A 23,426-nucleotide genomic window follows, 5' to 3' on the forward strand; every position below is an offset into this window, starting at 1 on the left:
ACAACATATATATCGGATTTCACCATATATATAATGAATATATACAACATATATATGCAACTATACCACACACAAATTGAAATATAGAACATACTGTACATATTCAAATATACCACATAAGTATGGACACCCCGGATGGAAACATTGAATTTTGCAACGTTTGACACGCCATACAGTTCGGGTTTTCTAGTCGTTGAGTATACCTGGTGTTTATTGTACAGTTGGGAAGTCATAAAAAGTCTGGTCGGCTGTATTTTGTATCAATAATGTATCCGTATTTTATAATGAATATCAAAGCTATCTCTACTTGGCTCACGATTTATCGTATAGTTCACAACAGTGTAATAAAGTGCTCTCCCTTTCCTTCATTTAACTTCCTTGTCTTGGGTAAACAAGGTGAAATGGATACTGGCTATCAGACATTTACATTTGTAGGACGAAAGGAAGAGATCAGAACTTTTAATGAACATTTGACACAATATAAACTTATTGGATTATTTGGATTAAGAGCTGTCGGAAAATCATGTTTCATCCACGAAGTCTTGAAACTGAAAGAAGAATATCATCAAATACTGAACCTGAAAACAGTTCAACATGTTGAAGATATTTACAGCATTATTTGTGCTTCATTACATTCTCAACCATTTCCACTCTCAAGTGAACGATCATGGATAGTACATCTAATCGATTTAATAAATAACCTATCAGATTGTGTGCTAGTGTTTGACAATGCCGAGAATGTCATAGAGGGTCATCATTGTGACACGTTTCTATATCTTTGCTCAGAATTAACTCAACAATGTGACCACACGAAAGTTGTGATAACATCGACCACGCGGGTTGATTTTCCATCTTTGCGCACGTCGTATTTCGTCCATGAGTTGAAGCCACTTTCTCATGATGATTCAAAAACACTCTTCAATGCTGTTGCTCCAACGGTTTCATTGGCAATGTTCGAAAATGCCATTCTAGACCTAAGTGAAGGTCTTCCATTGCTCATTATCGTCATAGCAGGGGCGCTTGAACAAGAGAAAGATCTTATAACTGTCGAAGATATGGTGGAACTCTTGCTAGAGAGTCGACTAGAGACTTTGTGTACTGAATCTGGTACAGGCAGTCTGCATGTAGGTAGGTTAAGAGAGAGAACGGCTGGACGCCAAAATATGTTAGTACTTAATGGCTTCGTCACTCGGGGCCAGTTGCTCAAAGCTTTAACGGTTGCCAAAGTTAATTTTCTGTTAGGTTGAGATAGATAAGCAAGTTACATATTTCAAGCAATTTTCTGATGAGTTATTGACAATTGTTAAGTTCTGCCAGCTAATAATGAATTAAGTTTGTTGTAGTTTTTTTCTAAATTGAAAGGACAAAAATCACATTATATAAGAAAGAGCGTAGTTGTTGGTTAAAGTTTTAATTAACTAGGCCCAGTTGTACAACGGTGTGTTGCATGCATAACAATGGAGAAATGATACACGTCTGTCACGTTTTAGTTGTCAACCGTCCGAGCTCTTCAGAGATATTAAGTCGTTTTTGTTACAAGAGTTCACCTATGATAGATGATTTTACTATTCAGATCGGGTCTATAAGCACTTTGTGTTTCGCTTGGATGAAAAGCTCCGAGAACACCTCGCATTATTGAACTACATCCCCGGATCGTTCACAGGCGACCAGGCAGCACAGATGTTAGGTAGGGATGTGACCTTGATAGTATCCACCTCATTTGCAAGAGCAACAAGTTGTATATAAAGCTGTAAAGTATGTATTTACTTATAGACATTGTGTACGTCGAACAGCAGCTATAGATGTTAGTGTGTTTTTAATACTGTTAAATGTACTCAAAATGTTTCAAAAGTTTCAGACTATGGGTCCAGTGCAAAGGCAAAGTGGAAAGCAATAAGGCCAATCAGAATCAGACATATGCTCAACTTCGATGCAGACCGCAAACGATTTGACATCCAGGGCATTATACGAGAGATTGTGAAAGCGGAAATAGTAATCAAAGACATGCCCGGTACAACAAACTAATTAATACGCGTATCTTGTGTAGACGTCCCAAGTTACAAAATAAATTAATTTTGTATCAAAATTTTAAAAAGACTTCAGTTCTTGATTTCTAATACCTTTTTTTAAGCACATATTGAACTCCGTCTTTTTTGTAACTATTCTCGTTATTACTATAAACATGCCTACGCCTTCCGTATTATTTATACCTTTAATGACATTTTCTGAGACTTTATCGTAGATTAATTCACAAAACGTGTATTTATGTGAAAATTCAATTGTTTTTTTACTCACAACATTTAGGTGTTCGGAAACGATACTGTGAGATTTATTCAGCGGTGATGAAGGAGATTTCGAGGAACATGGAAGGCACCGATTTCGTCCAAGCTATGGAAGAGTTTTCAGTAGAACAGCCTAACTTGAGCAAGCTATTGCACGAGGTGCACAACACCCAGGAGGATACCTATCATTTCTTTATAGAGATGGCGGAGTCGTGTACTGAACTCATTGAGATCTATATGGCGAGTATGTTGTTTTTCAAATAGACTTATCACGGTGGCTGGGCGTTAAAATGAAGTTTATTTGATGCAATGTTATGAATTTTTTTAATCTATGTCTATTGATTCCAAATTATTTTCGCAATAGCTTGCCTAGAGACTTCAAACATGAAATTTAGTAAAAGTATAGTTGTGATGCATGTCATGTCACTGTTTCTCAATATAACTGATAGTGAATCATCAACAAGAAAGATAAATAGAAGAAAATGCTGTAAATGTAAATTATACAGTTGCAATTCATTTTTTTTATGAATACACAATATTGAATTTGAACATATAACAAGAGTGTCATGATGCCCCTGTATCGCTCCACTGTTTTTTATGCGAAAAAAGATTGCAATGCGCATGGGTTGAAATGTACTCAAGCATGTGCCTTTCTCTTTCTATTCCTCGTCCCACTGGGCGCTTAAAGTTGGAAGGGTGAGCATATTTATATATGGAAAACGTTACTACGGTGTTAACTTAACAGACTTAAAAGCCCGGGAATTGTCGCACAGGTCCTTTTCTTATAACGTAGGTACATTTATCTTACCAAAACATATTGTCGTTCTTTCTATTTCACATATTTTTAGATACTGAAGATCAAATCTACGCATGTTCTACAAGATAAATGAAAGTTCCTTCATTCAATCATGGTAGAGAACTATAAGATGTCACTACATACCAAATTTGGTAGCCCTAGGCCCAACGGTTATGGACAGGAAGATTTTTAAAGTTTGCACAAAGAGGCTTTATATAAGCATATGTTCAGTTTTGTGAACCCCGGGGCAGGGTCAAATTTGAGCCCAGGGGAATTATATGAACAAATTTGGTAGAGGACTAAATTTAGTAGCCCTAGGCTCTATAATTATGAACAAGAAGATTTTTAAAGTTTGCACATAATAGGCCTAATTTAAGCATATGTTCATTTTTGTGACCCCAGGGGCAGGGTCAAATTTGACCCCAGGGGCATAATTTGACTACAACTTGGTAGAGAATTTTAAGATTTTAATACAAACCAAATTTGGTAGAAATAGGCCCAATGGTTATGGACAAAAAGATTTTTAAAGTTTGCACAAAATAGGCCCAATATAAGCATATGTTCAATTTTGTGACCCCTGGGGAACGGTCAAATTTGATCCCAAGGGCTTAATTTGAATAAACTTGGTAGAGGACTATTAGATGTCACTACATACCAAATTTGGTAGCCCTATGCCATACGGTTATGGACAGGAAGATTTTTAAAGTTTGCACAAAATAGGCCTTATTTAAGCGGATGTTCATTTTTGTGACCCCCAGGGCAGGGTCAAATTTGACCCCAGGGGCATAATTTGAACAAACTAAGTAGAGAACTATTAAATATCACTACATACCGAATTTGGTAGCCCTAGGCCCTACGGTTATGGACAAAAAGATTTTTAAAGTTTGCACAAAATAGGCCCAATATAAGCATATGTTCATTTTTGTGACCCCCGGGGCAGGGTCAAATTTGACCCCAGACCCCCGGGCAAGGGTCATATTTGACCCCAGGGGCATAATTTGAACAAACAAAGTAGAGAACTTTTAAATGTCACTACATACCAAATGTGGTAGCACTAGGCCCAATGGTTTATGGACAAGAAGATTTTTAAAGTTTGCACAAAATAGGCTTTATATAAGCATATGTTCAATTTATTGACCACCAGGGCGGGTTCAAATTTGACCCCAGGGGCATAATTTGAACAAATTTGAAAGAGGTTCACCCTATGAACATTTGTGAGAAGTTTTATCAGAATTGGACTTGTAGTTTAGGAGAAGAAGATGTTTAAAGAAAAGGTTAACGCACGCACGCACGACGGACACAGGACCATGACATAAGCCCCGCTGGCCTCTGACCAGTGGAGCTAACAATCATTAAATGCCTTGATTATTATTTATCTTTTCTTTCTTGTCTCCTCAGTCGTCATGGGCTAAATTGACTACCAGAAAGTGTCTGTATGATATTGATTAAACGCACCAAACATTTGAGCTGGTCAAATTGGTACAAACTTAGATTTAAAATGCTGAGTATTTGATGCTGTTCTGCGCTCAGCGTTAAATAATCCGCCATTGAGTTTTCCAGATAACTTTTTTCAAATCAATTACGTTGACATTCCACCGTACATCTTCGACTGCTTGAAATTTAAATCCGTGAAATTCTTTACCATATATTTTCACTCGAGTAATCGCTTTTGAAAATATTTATTGTGTATAACTTTTCTGCACATACAATTTCACGGTAATACCCTGAAAGCAAACACATCTATCCTCTATATGATTATAAAGAGGATTATGGTGATTAAACAGTATATAGATGAAACATGCCCATTGTTTTCAACTGGTTTTATTTCACTTCCGTTTGTAGACATCTCAAGTCAAAATACTTTTTCAATCATTTCAAACAATTTCAAAAGTATGAGCAATGACAAAACGGAAGGGGTGTTTGTAATGACACATTGTATTGTTTATATTGCTCATATTTTTTATTATTCAAACGAGATATAAAATAAAGCATTTCTTAATTTCCAAGCATTTTTTTCTTAATTTGGGGAAACACCGCTCCAGCAGTTGCCTTTCTTATCAGTTCGTCATTTATTATTTATTGATTTATGTATTTTATCTTAGCTCGTCAATTGAACGAAGTGCTTGTAATTTTAATTTGTGGTTTGCATTTTATAATCGGCATTTGTGTGAAGGATAGTTGTAAACCAACCCAGTCCTTTGTAATGGCTTGCAATACGTTCAAATATCCGACAATATTTGACAATAATGGGGGACTTACATATTTCAGGGGACAGTCAGCTATTCTACGACGGTTGTTTAAAACTCGCGGATCGGTACAAACGGGACATAGACAAAGCAAGTGTAAACCTTGCGGTTGGCAGCATGGAAACACAGTCCAAGGTACGTTGATACACATCATTCATGGATAAATTTGGCAGGTTTTTAAATGCATTTATTGTGTTTCAAACGAAATAATAACCTGGCGAAAATTTAAATCGCGGTATCTCAACCCATGTTTGGAGTATGGACGTTGTTTAAAAAAGCTGACAGACAAAACCTTAACATTAAAAAACTACTTGTTCGTATGAGAATGCTTTTACACAATTATGATGATTTTATCAGGGTGAATTTCAAAAAGGTTTGGAGAAGTATGAAGCAGCACGTACTGTGTTGGAAAAAGAGGGACCGAGTTTAAAACTTGCAACGCTATATCAAAAAATGGGCTGGAACGTGTTCAAGCAAGGAAACATTGTGGACAGCATCACGCAAGTTGTTTTATATTTAGTAAACCTTAAAATATGGGGTGCTTAGTTAACAAAATTTACTTGTATAATTTGTTTCATTGTCAACTGTGTTGGTAGTATTTGTCGTTTCGTGTTCTCGTTTAATATAAACCATGATTGCGTATAGTCTTATATCTTTTCAGATACTACAAAAAGTCCCTGGCCATTTCAGCAACACGTGGCAAGAACTATGCCAGTGTGACGCTCTACACAATGAGTCTGACTGGGGCGGCATATGTTGTTTTAGGTATATATTGAATCAATAGTCATTTAATTATGTTAATCATAATGTGACACATATTATAAACATATAGCAACAATGTGAATCACATGCATTGTGAGCATCATCGTACAAAAGAAGTACACTGTGTAACGGCTAAAATTCCGTATTTATACAAATAAACTCACAAAAATGAACTTCAGCTGCATCAGCTGGGGAGAACTCTTATTAAGACACGAGGGCTAATGTTTATGGCATGGTACCAGAAGCCAATCAGCATGACAAGAAACAAGAAAATGTAGTAATCTAGTAGACAAAACACACAAGTACACAACAAACCCCATTGAGTTCATCGCCCTGAATTTGTGAGTTTTAACCGGTTTTAAGAACCTCGAAAACTACCATATGGCCCCGAATCATTCACATAACATTTAAGTGTAAATAACAAACACGAAAGCATTTTTTAGTTCTGGACGGACAGTAAAAATAAATGCGTTAGGTTAACAAATGACAACGACAGAAATCAATATAATAAAAGGCCTTTACAAATATCAATTTGCCAAACTATATAGGGCGAGTAATTGTTATGTGTAAATAAGTTAGCCTTAAGTAATAGATACGCCTGGTTTTTTCCCTCATTCAAACCAGTTTGAATACTGCTTAACAGGACCAATCTTAGGAGAAATATGCAATAAAGTGATTGGTCACCTGATAAATACATATTTACTAGCTTTTTATCCCCACGCACCCACGTTCACAAGGGGTATATAGAATTACTACTGGTAAAGTGCGTCTGCCCGTTCGGCGAATTTTTGTACCACGCGAAGCTCAAAAACTATTTAATACAGATGGCAGAAATCTTACGAACATATAACTTGCGCCTGTCCAGATTTTGGTGCGGATACTTTCGTCATATTTGGAAGAACGTCCTTGTATTGTTTTAAGTTGTAAGTTTTATTTTCCCAGTTTACAACAGAATTTCACAGGTTTACCATCGGTTAAGCCCATTCAAGACATGGTCATATAAATGAACTTCTTAACTCAGCTTCTGATTGGATTACAGATAGAATCTTAATTATTAAAATACCAAACGCTGGTTTCTTAAAGGGACCTGTTCACGGTTTGATAAATTGACAGAATTAAAAAAATTGTTTTAGATTAGCAAATTTTCGTTGTAATTATGTTTTTGGCAAGGAAATATTAATACTGAACATTTACCATGCTTTAAAAATATCAATTATATGCATCTTTTGACGGTTTAGAAATCTTCAAATTATAAAGTGTTACAAACGCGGAACGATTGAAAAATTCGAGACTCCTGTTGCTATCGTTGTATTTGAAACATTTAGGGGATTGCGTATATAAATTTTCAAATATATCGATGATTATATGAGCACAGATGGCCGAGGGGTTTAAGAGTAAGACTTTTATTCCAAGAGTCAGTGGTTCGAGCCCAGGTGTGGATAACTTTTCTTTCTTTCTTTATTTTAATTCTTGTTTTATACTGGCGTTATTTAATTCCACCATTTACATTTATCAATTTGAGACATGCAATGGCAAACTTCGAAACATGCCAAAATCTGTGAACAAGTCGCTTTAAAGGTTTATGTTTGTTGGGTTGTTGCTGTTTTTGAGGTACGTTTTCTCAATTTCTTGAGACACATCTTCTTGTTTTAAAGTTTCATTGTTCCTTTTGATTCTAGGACAATATGATATCGGGGAGAAATACCATAATAGTTGCTTAAAGCGCATCGAACAGTTGCACGGCAGAATAAACCCTAAAGTTGGCGTAGAACTGAACAGGATAGGTGTCTTGCATGACCAAAGAGGCGATACATTGACAGCGCTTGAATACTTTCTTAGAGGTCTCGACGTCAAAAGGCGCTCAAACGCGGCTCATTATTCGGTCGCGTTTTCTCTTAGCAACATAGCAAACAGCTATAACACTCTAAAAAGATGGGACGAGGCTCATGATAAGGTGGATGAGGCCTTTGAAATACTTGAGAAACATCCCGTCCCACACATGGATGCGTTGTCATTGATGTACAACACGAGAGGAAAGACATACTCGAAGCAAGAAAGGTGGCCAGATGCCGAAGTGGCGTTCCGGAAATGTGTCGAGATAACAAGGAAAGTTGACGATAAAAGTTACATCTTCATGAAAAGATTAGTGAATCTGGCAGAGGTGCAAGAAAAACGCAATCGCCTACAAGCATGCCTGCAAACGGCAAATCAAGCGCACGCTTTGTCCGCGAGTATCATTAAGGCGGTACCACATGTTTTTATAATAATGGAGTGTTTACAGTGTATGTGTAGGGTGTACAAAATGTTGGGTAAACAGGATCAATTCATTGAAAGTCTAAAGGAAATGGAAATGGAATGTTTCAGGCTAAAGAACGTTTACACAGAACTTGAAAACCAAATCAAACAGGAGCAGATTGTAAAGTTCATTGAAGATGTGAAGAAGATGTGGATGGAAGTAAGAAACGAAAAATTACAGTGACGACTTGAATTGCAAACTACACTTAGTTGTTGTCGGTCCATTTGACAGATCCAAGGTGGGAATATTGCGGTATATGGTAGCAATTCAGTTTTAATTACCGTTATGTTTGTGCTTGAAACAACAAAAATACGATTCAGATGTAAAATATGCAAATACTTGTGTTTTGAACTCGGTGTGTTTAGAACAATCATGATTTTAACAAATGGTTTCGCCTAAGGATTTCTTTGTAATATTGTAAGCGCCTGTTTATGCGTCTGACAGACGAATGAAAACCTGACGTCTTCCTTTTGGTATGTACATGGTCAAGATAGATTTGCTTGTCGCGGATGTTTTTGACAACTTATTGTAGCAATTTGACAACTTATTGTAGCAATTTATGCAAAAAATTATATCATGAACGGCTTTATCTGTGACCAGCAAATGTTCAGTGAAAAAAAGAAACGCAAGTCGTTAAGCAGAATTGAACATATGTATCAAAATCTAGCGCGAAATCCTTCACTTAAGCCTATAGACTCAAGAGAAATGCAACAAAGAAACTTGATAATCTATATTCTTGTGTACATGTATCGATAGTAAAATGTGAATGTGTTGTTTCTGCTTACTTTTGCATATCAAGTGCAACATGTTCTTGCTCAACTCTTGATATATATGTATGCAAGTGTCGTTTTCTTCCATAAACATAATAAAACCTATTGCAGACAGTTTATGCACTGAAATGTGTTTACCATGCAAGTCCTAAAAACCAGACACAGATGGACTCGTTCATGACTCGTTTAAAAAATACTCGTACTAATTTGTTTACTGTGTTACTTTACTGCTGTTTTTGTCTTTGTATCATTTACACATTTTGTTTACTAACACACTTTTTGAATGAATGGAAACAAAACACAAAATGTTTGATAGTAACTTGCTTTAATTCACCATTAAATGTGTATTATTTTACCATCATATTGGATAATATTTTGGGTAAAACACACGTTATGTGGGTTATTACATAAGTTGCAATGAACATCTTTAACAGGGTTATGGATCAATGTAAAATCTCCGTAAATAAACATGTCCTGACATACATTTTAACATATGAACACATTTCCTTTAAATGTTTCATTAAATTGTCGTTGATCTTTCTTCATTTGACATGGCATACCCTAAAATATTTATTTTCATTACAACAATACGGCACAAATAATCACTATTAAAACGCATAACAAAAAACACTGTTAAGCTCATTTCATACAGACACAACATTAAATTTGTATTTGACAGCACTTCAATCTCTTATATTTAAAAAAAAAGATCATTAAAACAAATGTCTCGCTTCAAATCTTCTATATAACAGGATTCTTAGTTTTAAAAATAACTGTGTAAGATTAAATGTCTCAATGAACAAATCAGCAGGTATTTTAATAAAACAGTACAAAAAAGAGAAAAGACACTGGACAACAAAATTGAATACCTGATGAAAAGTCGTCATCACCATTAAATAAAAGCGTTCTTCCAAATAACACAGGCAGAATAGTTTGAAATAACATGAATTAAGAAATTATTATCCGGCACAGCCCATTTCCATAAAGCTCCTTAAACAACTCATTATTAACAAGAGATGTGTTTGTCAGAAACACAATGCCCCCTATTGCGCCGCTTTGAAATTTAAAAAAATATTTATTTATTTTTGACCTTTGACCTTTAAGGATGACCTTGACCTTCCACCACTAAAAATGTGCAGCTTCATGAGAACGCCGCTTTGAAATTGTTTTTTTTTTTTTTTTTACATTTGACCTTGAAGGATGACCTTGACTTTGAACTTCCATCACTCAAAATGAGCAGCTTCATGAGATACACATGCATGCCAAATATCAAGTTGCTATCTTCAATATTGAAAAAGTTATGACCAATGTTAAAGTTTTCGGACTGACAGACGCCATATATTTGACATTTGACCTTAAAGGATGACCTTGACATTCACCTTTCACCACTCAAAAATGTTCAGCTCCATGAGATACACATTCATGCCAAATATCAAGTTGCTATCTTCAATAGTGAAAAATGTATGGCCAATGTTCAAGTTTTTGGACGGACAGACAGACACCATATATTAGACATTTGACCTGAAAGGATGACCTTGACCTTCACCTTTCACCACTCAAAATGTGCAGCTCCGTAAGATGCACATGCATGCCAAATATCAAGTTGCTATCTTCAATATTGGAAAAGTTATGGCCAATGTTAAAGTTTTCGGACCGACAGATGCCATATATTTGACATTTGACCTTAAAGGATGAACTTGACCTTCACCTTTCACCACTCAAAATGTTCAGCTCTATGAGATACACATGCATGCCAAATATCAAGTTGCTATCTGCAATAGTGAACAATTTATGGCCAATGTTAAAGTTTTTGGACGGACTGACAGACGCCATATATTAGACATTTGACCTTGAAGGATGACCTTCACCTTTCACCACTCATAATGTGCAGCTCCGTGAGATGCACATGCATGCCAAATATCAAGTTTCTTTCTTCAATAATGCAAAAGTTATAGCCAAGGTTAAAGTGTTTTTTTCGGACAGACAAACAGACTGACATACACACATACTGACATGCTGACTGACGGACAGTTCAACTGCTATATGCCACCCTACCGGGGGCATAAAAACATGCAAGTTATTGCTATCACATCATAAATAAACCCCTCTTAATAGCTTGTTACATATTATTGGGTACCAAACCAATTTATACACTTAAAACTCTCAATTTAAAATTAAAAATAAAACGATTTAACATTTTAAAAATCTTAAAATAGCTTATTTTTAGGAATATTTGTAATTTGTACATCTTAGTACTTAAAAGTCAAATAAAAGGTAGGATGCAGGCAAATGGTTGCATTTCAGGTCTTCAGTATCAATACTGCTTTTTTTATAAAATTATGTGGTTTAATTGGATATCAGCAACTGATGAATACATCTTAAATTTTTAGATTCTAAGGAGCTTCGAAAATATAGGCCCAAGTCTGCTGTTCTTAATGAGGTTTAGAAGATGGAAACAGAGGAGGGTTGGAGTTAATGTGCTGATCCAGATAGTCAGTCAGCAGAGTTGGAGGGGGCTGGAACGAGGAGTGAGGATTCTCCACCTGGGTCTGACGAATACCTGAGCTGTCAAAGCCTGAAAGACAAACAAAATGCATTTGAGTTTGTCACGTAAGTTCAGCAAGAAAATCATACATATGAGCCTTGCTTTGGGAAAAAGAGGCTAAATGCATGTGTGCAAAGCATCATTCCAGATAAGCCTGTGCAGGGACAACACTTTCCGCTTTTATAGCATTTTTTTGTTTAAAGGGTGTCTCTTAGCAAAAATCCAGTTTTGGCAGAAGGAGTCGTCCCTGTTCCGCCTGTGTGGACTGCCAAGAAGTTATCGTAGTTAAGATACAGCAATTGTTAAAAACAAGAAACCGTCGGAGACAGGTGATGCTCCCCAAAGATTTTTTTTGTCACAATATTGCACTATATATTCAGATAAAAGGAAACGTCAAGTAGTTAGGGGGACAAGAATTGCACTATATGTACAGTTTATAGAAAATTTCAAAGGGCCATAAATCTGTGAAAAATCATCCGACCAGAACCGGCTGATAATATGCACATCTCCTCTTTGAAGTGAAGCTTCCCATAAAGTTTAATTGAATTCCGGTCATTAATTGCTGAGAAATAGCCGGGACAAAAATTGTGTACGGACGGACAGACACACACAAATTTTTTTCGGGGAGCATAAAAATATAATTAGAATGTATATATTTTATAATACTCTCAGCACTCTTTCCACAATTATCCTGATAAAAAGGAAAAAGAAATATTTAAATTTCACCAATGACATTGGCAACTCCTTTAACAAGATGTGTTTGTTAAACACTATGCCCCCCCATCTTTGACCTTGACCTTTCACCACTAAAAATGTGCAGCTTCATGAGATACACATGCATGCCAAATATTAAGTTGCTATCTTCAATATCGCAAAAGATATGGTCAATGTTAAAGTTTGACGCAAAAAGAACAACAAACAAACAGACATGGCAAAAACAGTATGTCCTGCAGTATAGACTGAGAGACATAAAAATTATAGCAACTGACAAAAGCAGCCATATATACAGATTGCATGACATCATGGATATGGTGTCCACCTAGCAATTATATGTTGACAGGTTCAATCCGTACTGTGGGAGTGTTCTCAAGCAGTTCTCTTAACCCTACAAATACTTGTACTACCTAGGAAATAGACTTGAGAAAGTATCAAAAAGCCCAAGACTTTGGCTGCAATCAAGCTAAGATATAAAGTGTGTATCAAAACAAGGCATTCATTACTAGACACTTACTTTTAGAGATCAGCTGAAGATACTGACACAGCGCGTGCAGCATCATGCGCTCATAGCTGCTTGCCAGCTTGGACACGTACACTGACTGGGGCCACTCCTTGAAGAAGTTCACTATCTCGCCCTCCAGGCTCACCAGCATACCCTGTACAAGTGTAACAAGTGCTTGATTGTGACTCAAATACTGGTTTGCACAAGAAAACAAATGTTACAAATAGTGAGAAAGATTTGCATTATAAAATGTTCTGGAAAATGTGATATTTTGCTAATAGTGATAGCTCTCACACACAAAAAGAGATACAAACATACCAATCACATCACTAATCAACTTTGGTCAAATAAGCCAAGAAGCACCAAATATTAATCAATTATATAACATAAAGAGGTGCTTTTCTAGTAAATGAAGCTGCTTTCTTGAGGCTTAATCATAGGCTACAGATAACTTCTACCGGGGTATTTTACACATTCTTCACATTGTGTATTCCCATATTAATGCCACTTATTTCCACATTAATCGACATTATGCAAATTGCTCCCAATATGAAATCCCAAAAAACACAAAAAACTATTTTTCTTTTACTTTCTACTTTTAGACTCTTGGAACAAATGACATCACTACAGTAACCAAGTTATGATATGTAATGAAGATAGACTGGCATCCTAACGTATGTGTTAACTGATAGAGAGAACAAAAACGGATTGAAATCATGCACATAAAAAACATTTTTATTAACAGGTCCATAAACGGTGATGCCAAGAAAGGGCTGAATATTAGCCAGGCAAGTTGAAAACAGCTGCCCCATCTCTTACATGAGCAAAGGCTACAAAAAAAATAAATGAAACAAGAGATTGCCAAGCAATATGGTCCCCTACCGGTGAAACTCCACCATTGTCAGTAACAAAATCTTTTTTTTATATATTTGTTGCCATAGCAACCAGAATTTTTTACGTAGGCACAAAATGAAATGACGTGCATAATCTCCATATTGCCATCTATCCATGTTTCAAGTTTCATAAAAAAAATATTAAGAACTTTTAAAGTTATCTCAGAATCCAGAAAAAGTGTGACGAACTGACTGACTGACAGACAGACTGACAGACAGGCAAACCAGAAGTCCCCTCCGGTTTCACCAGTAGGGGACAACAACATCTTCTATGTTAAATGTGTATGAAAAAAGCTTGTGACATCCTACCATAGGTTTATGCCTGCGTTTCAACATCGTCCGAATGTTCTTATCAATACGCTGAAAGCACTCCTCTGCACTGAAACAGGGATGAGCTGCAAGCAGAAATATGCAGCAATAAATACGAATTGGGCTGTTATTTGTTAATGTATATATTTAGATAAAATGCAACAATTGGTAAATTTCCTTCACAAGCTATGAGATAAACCTTAGTAGATATAATATTGAAAACACTTATTAATACTTATTATCAAATTTTTTAAGTATTTGTTTACAAAAAATAAAAGGCCCTTTGGAAGGATTCATCAAAACTTTTCATTATAATTGTTGTATATACTTCCTGAAAAGCTTGGAAAAAAGAACAATCAGGGGTGTTATTCATCATGATTTGATTTCAATTTAAGTATATTGTAAAATTTACTGTAAAATTTCTTCATTTGAATGGACTTGCATTATTCATTAACCTGTGTATATTGCTGATATTTGGGAGATTGAATTATGAAACAAAACTAATTTTAAAAATTGATTTCATTTTTAAGTGCCCAATACAAAGTTATACAAGACATTTCCTAATTGAAGAATAAAGACAAGAGATATATTACTATATTTATTTTATACCACACCAGACCATAGGGGCCTTGAGCAAATACTTCCCGTATATACTATTAATATATCTCTTGTATATATTTAAAGTATTAAGGGTATTTTTGTTCATGGCCCTTAGGCACCAGACATGCAGGCATGTGCACTTACACTACAGTTTGTCATGTCCGCAACTGGAATAAGACTAAGTCCCTTACTAGCTCTCTTATCCTGGACATGCTCCCAGCTGTCATCACTCTCCTGACCTTCACTGTCAAGGTCACTGGCCTGGTTGTCATGGCAACACTCAGTGATGGGTTCAGAGGTCAGCACAGCCAGCTGCTGCTCCTCAGTGGAGTTCACAAAGTCATTCCAAGCCTGCCATGCACATAGTCAGTAAATCTTTAGGATTTAATACTATTAATGTACTCCTGGAAAAAAGCATTCAACAAAATGGTGAGATACACTCGTTAATTCATAACATAAACTTCATGCTCAGTTGAGATTGCATGAAATATGTATTAAAACTGAGTTAAAGTGTATGCTGCTTGTTTGTAAATTTACTTAAAAAGTTAACTTGTTTAAATGTACACAATCATGATTTCTGGCCCGAGTGTAGCAATAAGCTAATGATTTTTTTTCAAACTCATTTCAGCATTTGATCTCATTGCTTTGTACTGCTTTGATGCTTTTTTTAAGAATTGCTAACCCTATATAACATTGAGATAGCAAATGATCACCTTCACAATACACAAATCTTCATGAGACTCAACTCAATTATAATATATTAAAATATTTCCGGATTTTGCTTTAAATGTCCATTTTTCAAACCCGCTGCCATTTTCAGTAGAAAGGTTAACTTGATTCCCTTTTAAACACTTGTACGGCTAACCTACACTTTCAGCTAATCTAGATTGTTGGAACAACATTTCAAGCGTTTAAATAAGTATCAAGATTTGCCATGCCTAATGTTTATACCGGAACAATTTTCTATGCTTTTTCTGTTTATCTAAATACTAAGTAATGCATACAGTCATATCAACATCACCTTATCTACGTACAACTGACACAATAAACATACACAAAACCAGTGTACGAATTTCACTTTTGAAACCACTAGCCCATTCGGGCTACCAGATGGAATTTTTCACTAGCCCGAACCAAAGTTTACTAGCCCGAACTGCTCAGTCTGGACCCAGCAAATGATGGACATAAAGTATTACAATTTGGTGTTAATTGTCACATGTATTCATTTTTAGTCTGGTGTCATGTGTCACAGCTAATTTCTGTTTTGATAGTTTCAGTGTTAAAACGACAGAAATAAGAAAAGGTACACTAGCCAATTGTCTAAAATTTGCCATACCGGTAGTACCCAATATTGTCTGCAAAATCTTTATGTATGTCCCAGCGCTTCTGTTAATGGACGTCTGGGCGTAAATTACGCCCCAATCCAGCAGTTGTACGTCCATTTTACAAATGGTGGGAGTCACTTGGACGTCCGATAATATGCATCTGTTTTCTAATACACGGGACGTACAAATCACAAACAGTTAATCTGGTCATTCATTCTGTTAACCACGCTACGCGCTTAATTGCCATAAAAGCAACATGAGGTAATAGATCACCCACTGATAAGAGATATTAAAGTATCGAATAATAAAGTCACATTACACAGCCATGTATGCTGACACAGATGCAACATAAGTTCCACGCCTGGAAAGCGTGCGTTTCAATATAGACCATGTGCCTGAGTAGATCTGCATTTTAAACGCACGATGTCAAAACAATAACGTCATTCAAACTCTCCTCATGTCAACATAATCAGGAAGGTGAGGAAACGCGATACGATGCTAAATAAATGTAGATATGGTTCAAACGATGGATTAAAATAATATTTTTGAGTTTTTTTTAATTTTCAAAAGTTAGAAAAATCACTAGCCCGATTGGGCCAGTACCTAGGGAAATTCAGTAGCCCAAAACGAGATTAACTTGCCCCTGGCTATAGGACTAGTGCAAATTTCGAACACTGCAAAACTGACTAAAAGCTACTTTGTCCTGAAATACTTGCACAGTTTCAAACACAACATGCAAAATTTGCATACCTCCATTTTTTCCTTCTCCGCAAACAGTTCAGCAAACACAGACATGGAAGGCTCAAACATGTTGAAGTCTATCTCCATGCCATCACTCTCAACCAAAGCCATTAGTTCTCCCACTGAACAAGGAAAAACAATATTATGACATTGGCCAAAAGTTTTGTTTCTATTTTAGTCCTGTCGACAGAAAATACAATCATGTACATCAACACAAGCTTCAAGTTTGCATCAATTTTATGACAGATATTCATGTGGATGTCGTTAAATTTCATGTTTATGTTTGAAAGTGCATGTTGTGAATGGAATTTAAATTTACAGTAAGCTTAGTACTAGCATATAATAATCATATAATAATGTACTCTAGAGGCAATGCACCCTTGAAAATATATCATTAATAGGTTCCAAAATCCTAATCATTTTACGGGTGTGCCGATTTTATGGGGTGTGTTTTTCGACTGAAATTATAGATATGGGTATGGTTTTGAGCATCTAAGTATAGATATGGGTATTCAGAAATTTGCTTGTATATAAATGCATATAGATTTGAAAGTATCAGTATCAAAATGGGTATGATAAGGGTCATTCTTGTATATAAATTGGTATCAAACAGTAAATTTCAGTAACAGGAATGATGCAGAAACTTGACTGTGTCCACTTTATCAAATTCTAGTATTTAAATGGGTCCAGTTTATCAAAATTCTTGTTTTGAAATGGGTCCATTTTTTCAATGGTATAGTATAATACAAATGGGTATGCTTTAGACAAGAGGGCCAAGATGGCCCTAGTTCGCTCAACTGAGAGGAGTCGGTTCATATAATCTTTATCAAATGTCAAACTTGACCTAGATATTGTCCAGACAAACATCCTGGTCAAGTTTCATCATTATTTCATCTGCGAGGCATGATCATTGTACCTATGAAGTTTCATGATCCTAGGCATAAGCGTTCTTGAGTAATCATCCAGAAACCATTTTACTATTTCATCATCACCGTGACCTTAACCTTTGACCAAGTGACCTGAAAATCAATAGGGGTCATCTTCGAGTCATGATCAATGTACCTATGAAGTTTCATGATCCTAGGCATAAGCGTTCTTGAGTTATCATCTGGAAACCATTTTAATATTTCGGGTCACCGTGACCTTGACCTTTGACCTAGTGACCTGAAAATCAATAGGGGTCATCTACGAGTCATGATCAATGTACCTATGAAGTTAAATGATCCTAGGCCTAAGCGTTCTTGAGTTATCATCCGGAAACCATTTTACTATTTCGGGTCATCATGACCTTGACCTTTGACCTAGTGACCTGAAAATCAATAGGGGTTATCTGCGAGTCATGATCAATGTATCTATGAAGTTTCATGATCCTAGGCATAAGCGTTCTTGAGTTATCATCCAGAAACCATTTTACTGCTTTGGGTCACCGTGACCTTGACCTAGTAACCTGAAAATCAATAGGGGTCATCTGCGAGTCAGGATCAATGTATCTATGAAGTTTCATGATCCTAGGCATAAGTGTTCTTGAGTTATCATCCAGAAACAATTTTACTATTTCGGGTCATCGTGACCTTGACCTTTGACCTAGTGACCTCAAAATCAATAGGAGTCATCTGCGAGTCATGAGCAATGTACCTATGAAGTTTTATGATCCTTGGCATTAGTGTCTTGAGTTATCATCCGGAAACCATCTGGTGGACGGACGGACCGACATGAGCAAAACAATATACCCCCTCTTCTTCGAAAGGGGGGGGGGGTCATAATGAGAAAACTGCCCCCTTCCCAGCAGCCATGTTATTCAACTGACCGGAACCATTTTTGAACTCAACTCTCGTATCAAGGAAACAAATGTTCTGAGCAAGTTTCATGAAAATTGGGCCAAAAATGTGACTTCTACTGTGTTCACGTGTTTTCTCTATATACATAATAGAAAAAAATGCCCAGCCCACTGGCGGCCATGTTTTTTCACCAATACCGACCATTTTCAAACTCGTCCGAGATATCAATAAAACCATATTTTGACCTACTTTCATGATGATTGGGCAAAAATTGTGCCTTCTAGAGTGTTTACAAGGTTTCTCTAAAGCCAAATAGGGAAAACTGCCACTATATACATATAGAGAAAAATGCCCCGCCCACTGGCGGCCATGTTTTTTCACTGATCTCGACCATTTTCGAACTCATTCGAGACATAAATTGAACCAATGTTTTGACAAACTTTCATGATGATTGGGCAAAAATTGTGACTTTTAGAGTGTTTACAAGTTTTCTCGATAGCCAAATAAGGAAAACTGCCTCGCCCACTGGCGGCCATGTTTTTTAACGGATCAGAACCACTTTTGAACTCAACCAAGATCATAAAGAAAAACATTTTGACAAAGTTACATGAAGATTGGGCATGAAATGTGACTTCTACAGTGTTTACAAGGTTTTTCTTTTTTTTGACCTAGTGACCTAGTTTTTGACCCAGCACAACCCAGTTTTGAACTCGGCCGAGATTTCATTGGGACAAAGCTTCTGACCAAGTTTTATGAAGATGGGACAAGAAATGTGGCCTCTAGAGTGTTTACGAGCAAATGTTAACGGACCAACGGACGGACAGACGGACGGACAAACGACGGACAAAGACCGCTTACAAAAGCTCACCTGAGCAATCAGGTGAGCTAAAAAAATCTTGTATCAAAATGGGTCTACTTTATCAGAGTTCTGGTATAAAAATGGGTCACATTTCGGAAGTCTCAGCGGGACACCCCTTCCCTAAAATTTGGGAAGTTACACCCCCTGGGTCATTTTAACACGGTCACCTTCCATGCCTTTTCTTTTTCGGCGGGGGGATAAGGGAGAGGGGTTAGTCCATAGTTTTTTGCTTTTTTTAAATATTGAAGACTGAGTCTTTCAACAAATTGAATTTGTGTACGGCAATGACTGCAAGCCAACTTGCCCATGACCTTCAAAACTGTGTCACAGACACAGATGTCCCTGGGATATTTGTTTGATGACAGACAAATCCACTATATGAGTCGCATTCTGAGAAAATTGGTCATAATGCATGTGCATAAAGTGTTGTCCCAGATTAGTCTGCACAGGCTAATCAGGGACGACACAAATTTCCGCTTTAATGACATTTTTCGTTTAAATGAAGTCTCTTCTTAGCAAAAATCCAATATAGGCAGAAATTGCGGACTGAACAGGCTAATCAGGGACAACACAAATTTCCGCTTTTATGACATTTTTCGTTTAAATGAAGTCTCTTCTTAGCAAAAATCCAATATAGGCAGAAATTGCGGACTGAACAGGCTAATCTGGGACGACACTTTACGAACATGCATTAAGCCCAGTTTTCTCAGCACACAGCTCATATTATCAACAGTGGACAAAAAAAGGAGCATAATTCAGCCAAAACTGATCTCAGCAGAATTCCAACCTTAACATTGATCTACACATGAAGGTCATTCAGCTGTGAGAGTTTGAGCTCAATTCCAAACACAGTTAACAAGGAAGGGCTTGAAACACATAAACGGTAATATTTTGTACATATATTTCATAGTGGAAAAATAGAGAAAGAGCTATAATTCTGTCAAACGCATTGCTGCTGAATTCCTTATTTTACAATCAACTACACACCAAGGTCAGTTAACTGTGAAAGTTTGAGCAAGACCCAATAAGTAGTTAAACAGGAATTGTAAAATGTTTAACAGCAATTGTAAAATATTGGGACTAGTCTACATTTGTATATATTCCATTGGGGAAAAACAGACAAAGGCCCATACTTCTGGCAAAACCTATTTTTTATAGAGATCTAACCAGAAGTACATGTAATACAGCAGAAACTATTGGGGAAAAAAATCTGGGCAATATTTTCAGTAGTGGCCAAAAAGGTAAAAATGCTGCCAAAGTTTGACCGCAGCTGAAAACCATTCTTTATAATCATCTACTAATTAAGGATATTCAACTGTGAAAGTTTTAGCAAAACCCAGCATTTAAAGAGGATGTATGGACGTATGTATGGACCAAAAAGCACAATTCTCAATGCCTCCAACTCAATGGGGGACAGAAAAATATCTCCCAACAAGAAATGCTGAAATAGCATGGATGGGCAGCTATAGCTATAGTGGAGGCTTCTTAAATACGGTAATGGTTGAAAATTTGAAAAAATACTTAAAACATGATTAACACAACTGCACTTTCTACCTGTGGACACAAAGGTAAGGTTAAACTAAGCTAAGTATTAATAACTACAGTGCACTATTCCAGTATATCTAATTATCTACAGCACATTTATGGATATTAACTCACAGTTTCCACATCTGCGTGCCTGCTTCTGGCCAATTCTACGCCTATTGATAGCCTCCATGATGCTTCCATCCCTCCGCGGTGGGCGAGACTTCGGTGTCTGTGCTTTGCGTCGTGGAACATGGGCCGGTTCATCATTCAACGATTCATTGTCAGACGAGCTCACAGGTTCAATAATATGCCTGTAGTGAAAGTAATGGGTTGCTAAGATATTTATTACGGTATATGTTTTTAATACATGTTCACATCATCTGCATGAAAAGCATGCATATTTGGACTCTGACAGCAATACGTAAGGCCTTGGTATATAAAGTCTCTTCCTTCTTAGAACAAACAAGAGATGTGTTCGTCAGAAACACAATGCCCCCTAATGCGCCACTATGAAAAAAAAATTTTATTTTTTTTACCTTTGACCTTGAAGGATGACCTTGACCTTGAACTTCCAGGGGTTTTTTGGCCCGATTTTATAGCCGAAATTCGGCTATGTTCCCAATCCCAAAAAGTATACTTTTTTCCCAAAATGTGGCAAAAAATTCCCAATTGCAAAAAAAAAAAAAAAAAAATTTTTTTTTTTTTTTTTTTTTTTTTTTTTTTTTTTAGAAAGAAGTCTTATGTGTATTTTATCTCAATTTTAATTCAATTACATCTAACAAAGTATTATATGATTTTTTCTTTTAATTTGAATGATTATAAAGAGTTAAATCAAATTTAGTATTAAAAGGCTAATGAATTTATTTTCCCAATTTCATGAAAATGCCAATAAAATTCCCAATTCCAAAGCCATGGGCTATCTTCCCAAAAAGTGGGGAAAAAACCCTGACTTCCACCACTCAAAATGTGCAGCTTCATGAGAACGCCGCTTTGAAAAAATTTAGATACACATGCATGCAAAATATCAAGTTGCTATCTTCAATATTGAAAAAGTTATGGCCAATTTTAAAGTTTTCGGACGCACAGACGCCATATATGTAATATTTGACTTTGAAGAATGATCTTGACCTTCACCTTTCACCACTCAAAATGAGCAGCTCCGTGAGATGCACATGCATGCCAAATATCAAGTTGCTATCTTCAATATTGAAAAAGTAATGGCCAATGTTAAAGTTTTTGGACGGACAGACGCCATATATGTAATATTTGACTTTGAAGAATGACCTTGACCTTCACCTTTCACCACTCAAAATGAGCAGCTCCGTGAGATGCACATGCATGCCAAATATCAAGTTGCTATCTTCAATATTGAAAAAGTTATGGCCAATGTTAAAGTTTTTGGACGGACAGACGCCATATATTTGACATTTGACCTTAAAGGATGACCTTGACCTTCACCTTTCACCACTCAAAATGTTCAGCTCCATGAGATACACATGCATGCCAAATATCCAGTTGCTATCTTAAATAGTGCAAAAGTTATGGCCAAGTTTTTGGACGGACAGACGCCATATATTTGACATTTAACCTTGAAGGATGACCTTCACCTTCACCTTTCACCACTCAAAATGTTCAGCTCTATGAGATACACATGCATGCCAAATATCAAGTTGCTATCTTCAATAGTGCAAAAGTAATGGCCAATGTTAAAGTTTTTGGACGGACGGACAGACGCCATATATTAGACATTTGACCTTGAAGGATGACCATGACCTTCACCTTTCACCACTCAAAATGTGCAGATTCGTGAGATACACATGCATGCCAAATATCAAGTTGCTATGTACAATAAAGAAAAAGTTATGGCCATTAAAGTTTTCAGACAGACGTATATATAGACTGACTTACACACATACTGACATACTGACGGACAGTTCAACTGCTATATGCCACCCTACCGGGGACATAAAAAATATAAGCCACTTACATGTACATGATGAGCAATGTTGTTATGGTAATACTCTTTGCTGTCAGGGCCAAAAAAACTTCATCGCAACGGGCCTATTTTTCTTCCCCTTAACCAAAAAGGCCCTTTCCCCTACGGAAATTTCTTTAAAATCATGCATTTTTCTCTAAATTTACAATCTACCCCAGTATTTACCATTCCCAAAAACCAGAAAATTGTGTCTTTTTTTCCGAAAAAAGGCTGTGGCCCTTCGCCCAAAGTTGGTGCTTTTGCCCTGGCTGTCAAAGTGACCGATCATATCTCTGTCAACAGCTGATGCATTGCTAGTTTTACTGTACATTTTAATGGAAAGCCAACTCACTCCATATCATCACTCAAACCATATTCCAGCCAGTCGCTTTTGCCACGAATTACCCCCATATTTGCAATGAAGACAATAATCAAAACCACAAAATGTAGAAATACTGGACAAAGTTATGACACCGGAAATGGTCGTGGCTGATTCCCACTAA

The 23,426-nt window shown here is 36.5% G+C and overlaps 2 protein-coding genes across 2 annotated transcripts; one reads left to right on the forward strand and one right to left on the reverse strand.

The window, feature by feature from the left end:
• The first annotated feature begins 379 nt into the window (after window positions 1–379).
• LOC127862028 (uncharacterized) lies at window positions 380–10,204 on the forward strand. Its single transcript, XM_052400960.1, has 8 exons — window positions 380–1,128; window positions 1,574–1,687; window positions 1,853–2,011; window positions 2,305–2,526; window positions 5,347–5,459; window positions 5,682–5,824; window positions 5,986–6,089; window positions 7,766–10,204. Exons 1-8 carry the CDS (start codon window positions 402–404, stop codon window positions 8,563–8,565), a joined length of 2,382 nt encoding a protein of 793 aa, XP_052256920.1. The 5' UTR covers window positions 380–401; the 3' UTR covers window positions 8,566–10,204.
• Window positions 9,461–23,423, reverse strand: LOC127862045 (R3H domain-containing protein 4-like). Its single transcript, XM_052400990.1, has 7 exons — window positions 23,276–23,423; window positions 21,081–21,259; window positions 16,794–16,906; window positions 14,910–15,069; window positions 14,119–14,204; window positions 12,929–13,070; window positions 9,461–11,727 (listed from the first exon to the last, which is right to left on the reverse strand). The coding sequence occupies exons 1-7, from the start codon at window positions 23,332–23,334 to the stop codon at window positions 11,585–11,587; spliced, it is 882 nt and encodes a 293-aa protein (XP_052256950.1). The 5' UTR covers window positions 23,335–23,423; the 3' UTR covers window positions 9,461–11,584.
• Window positions 23,424–23,426: the final 3 nt, after the last annotated feature.

Source organism: Dreissena polymorpha, chromosome 16, assembly GCF_020536995.1.
Source record: "Dreissena polymorpha isolate Duluth1 chromosome 16, UMN_Dpol_1.0, whole genome shotgun sequence".
Taxonomy (NCBI): Eukaryota; Metazoa; Mollusca; class Bivalvia; order Myida; family Dreissenidae; genus Dreissena; species Dreissena polymorpha.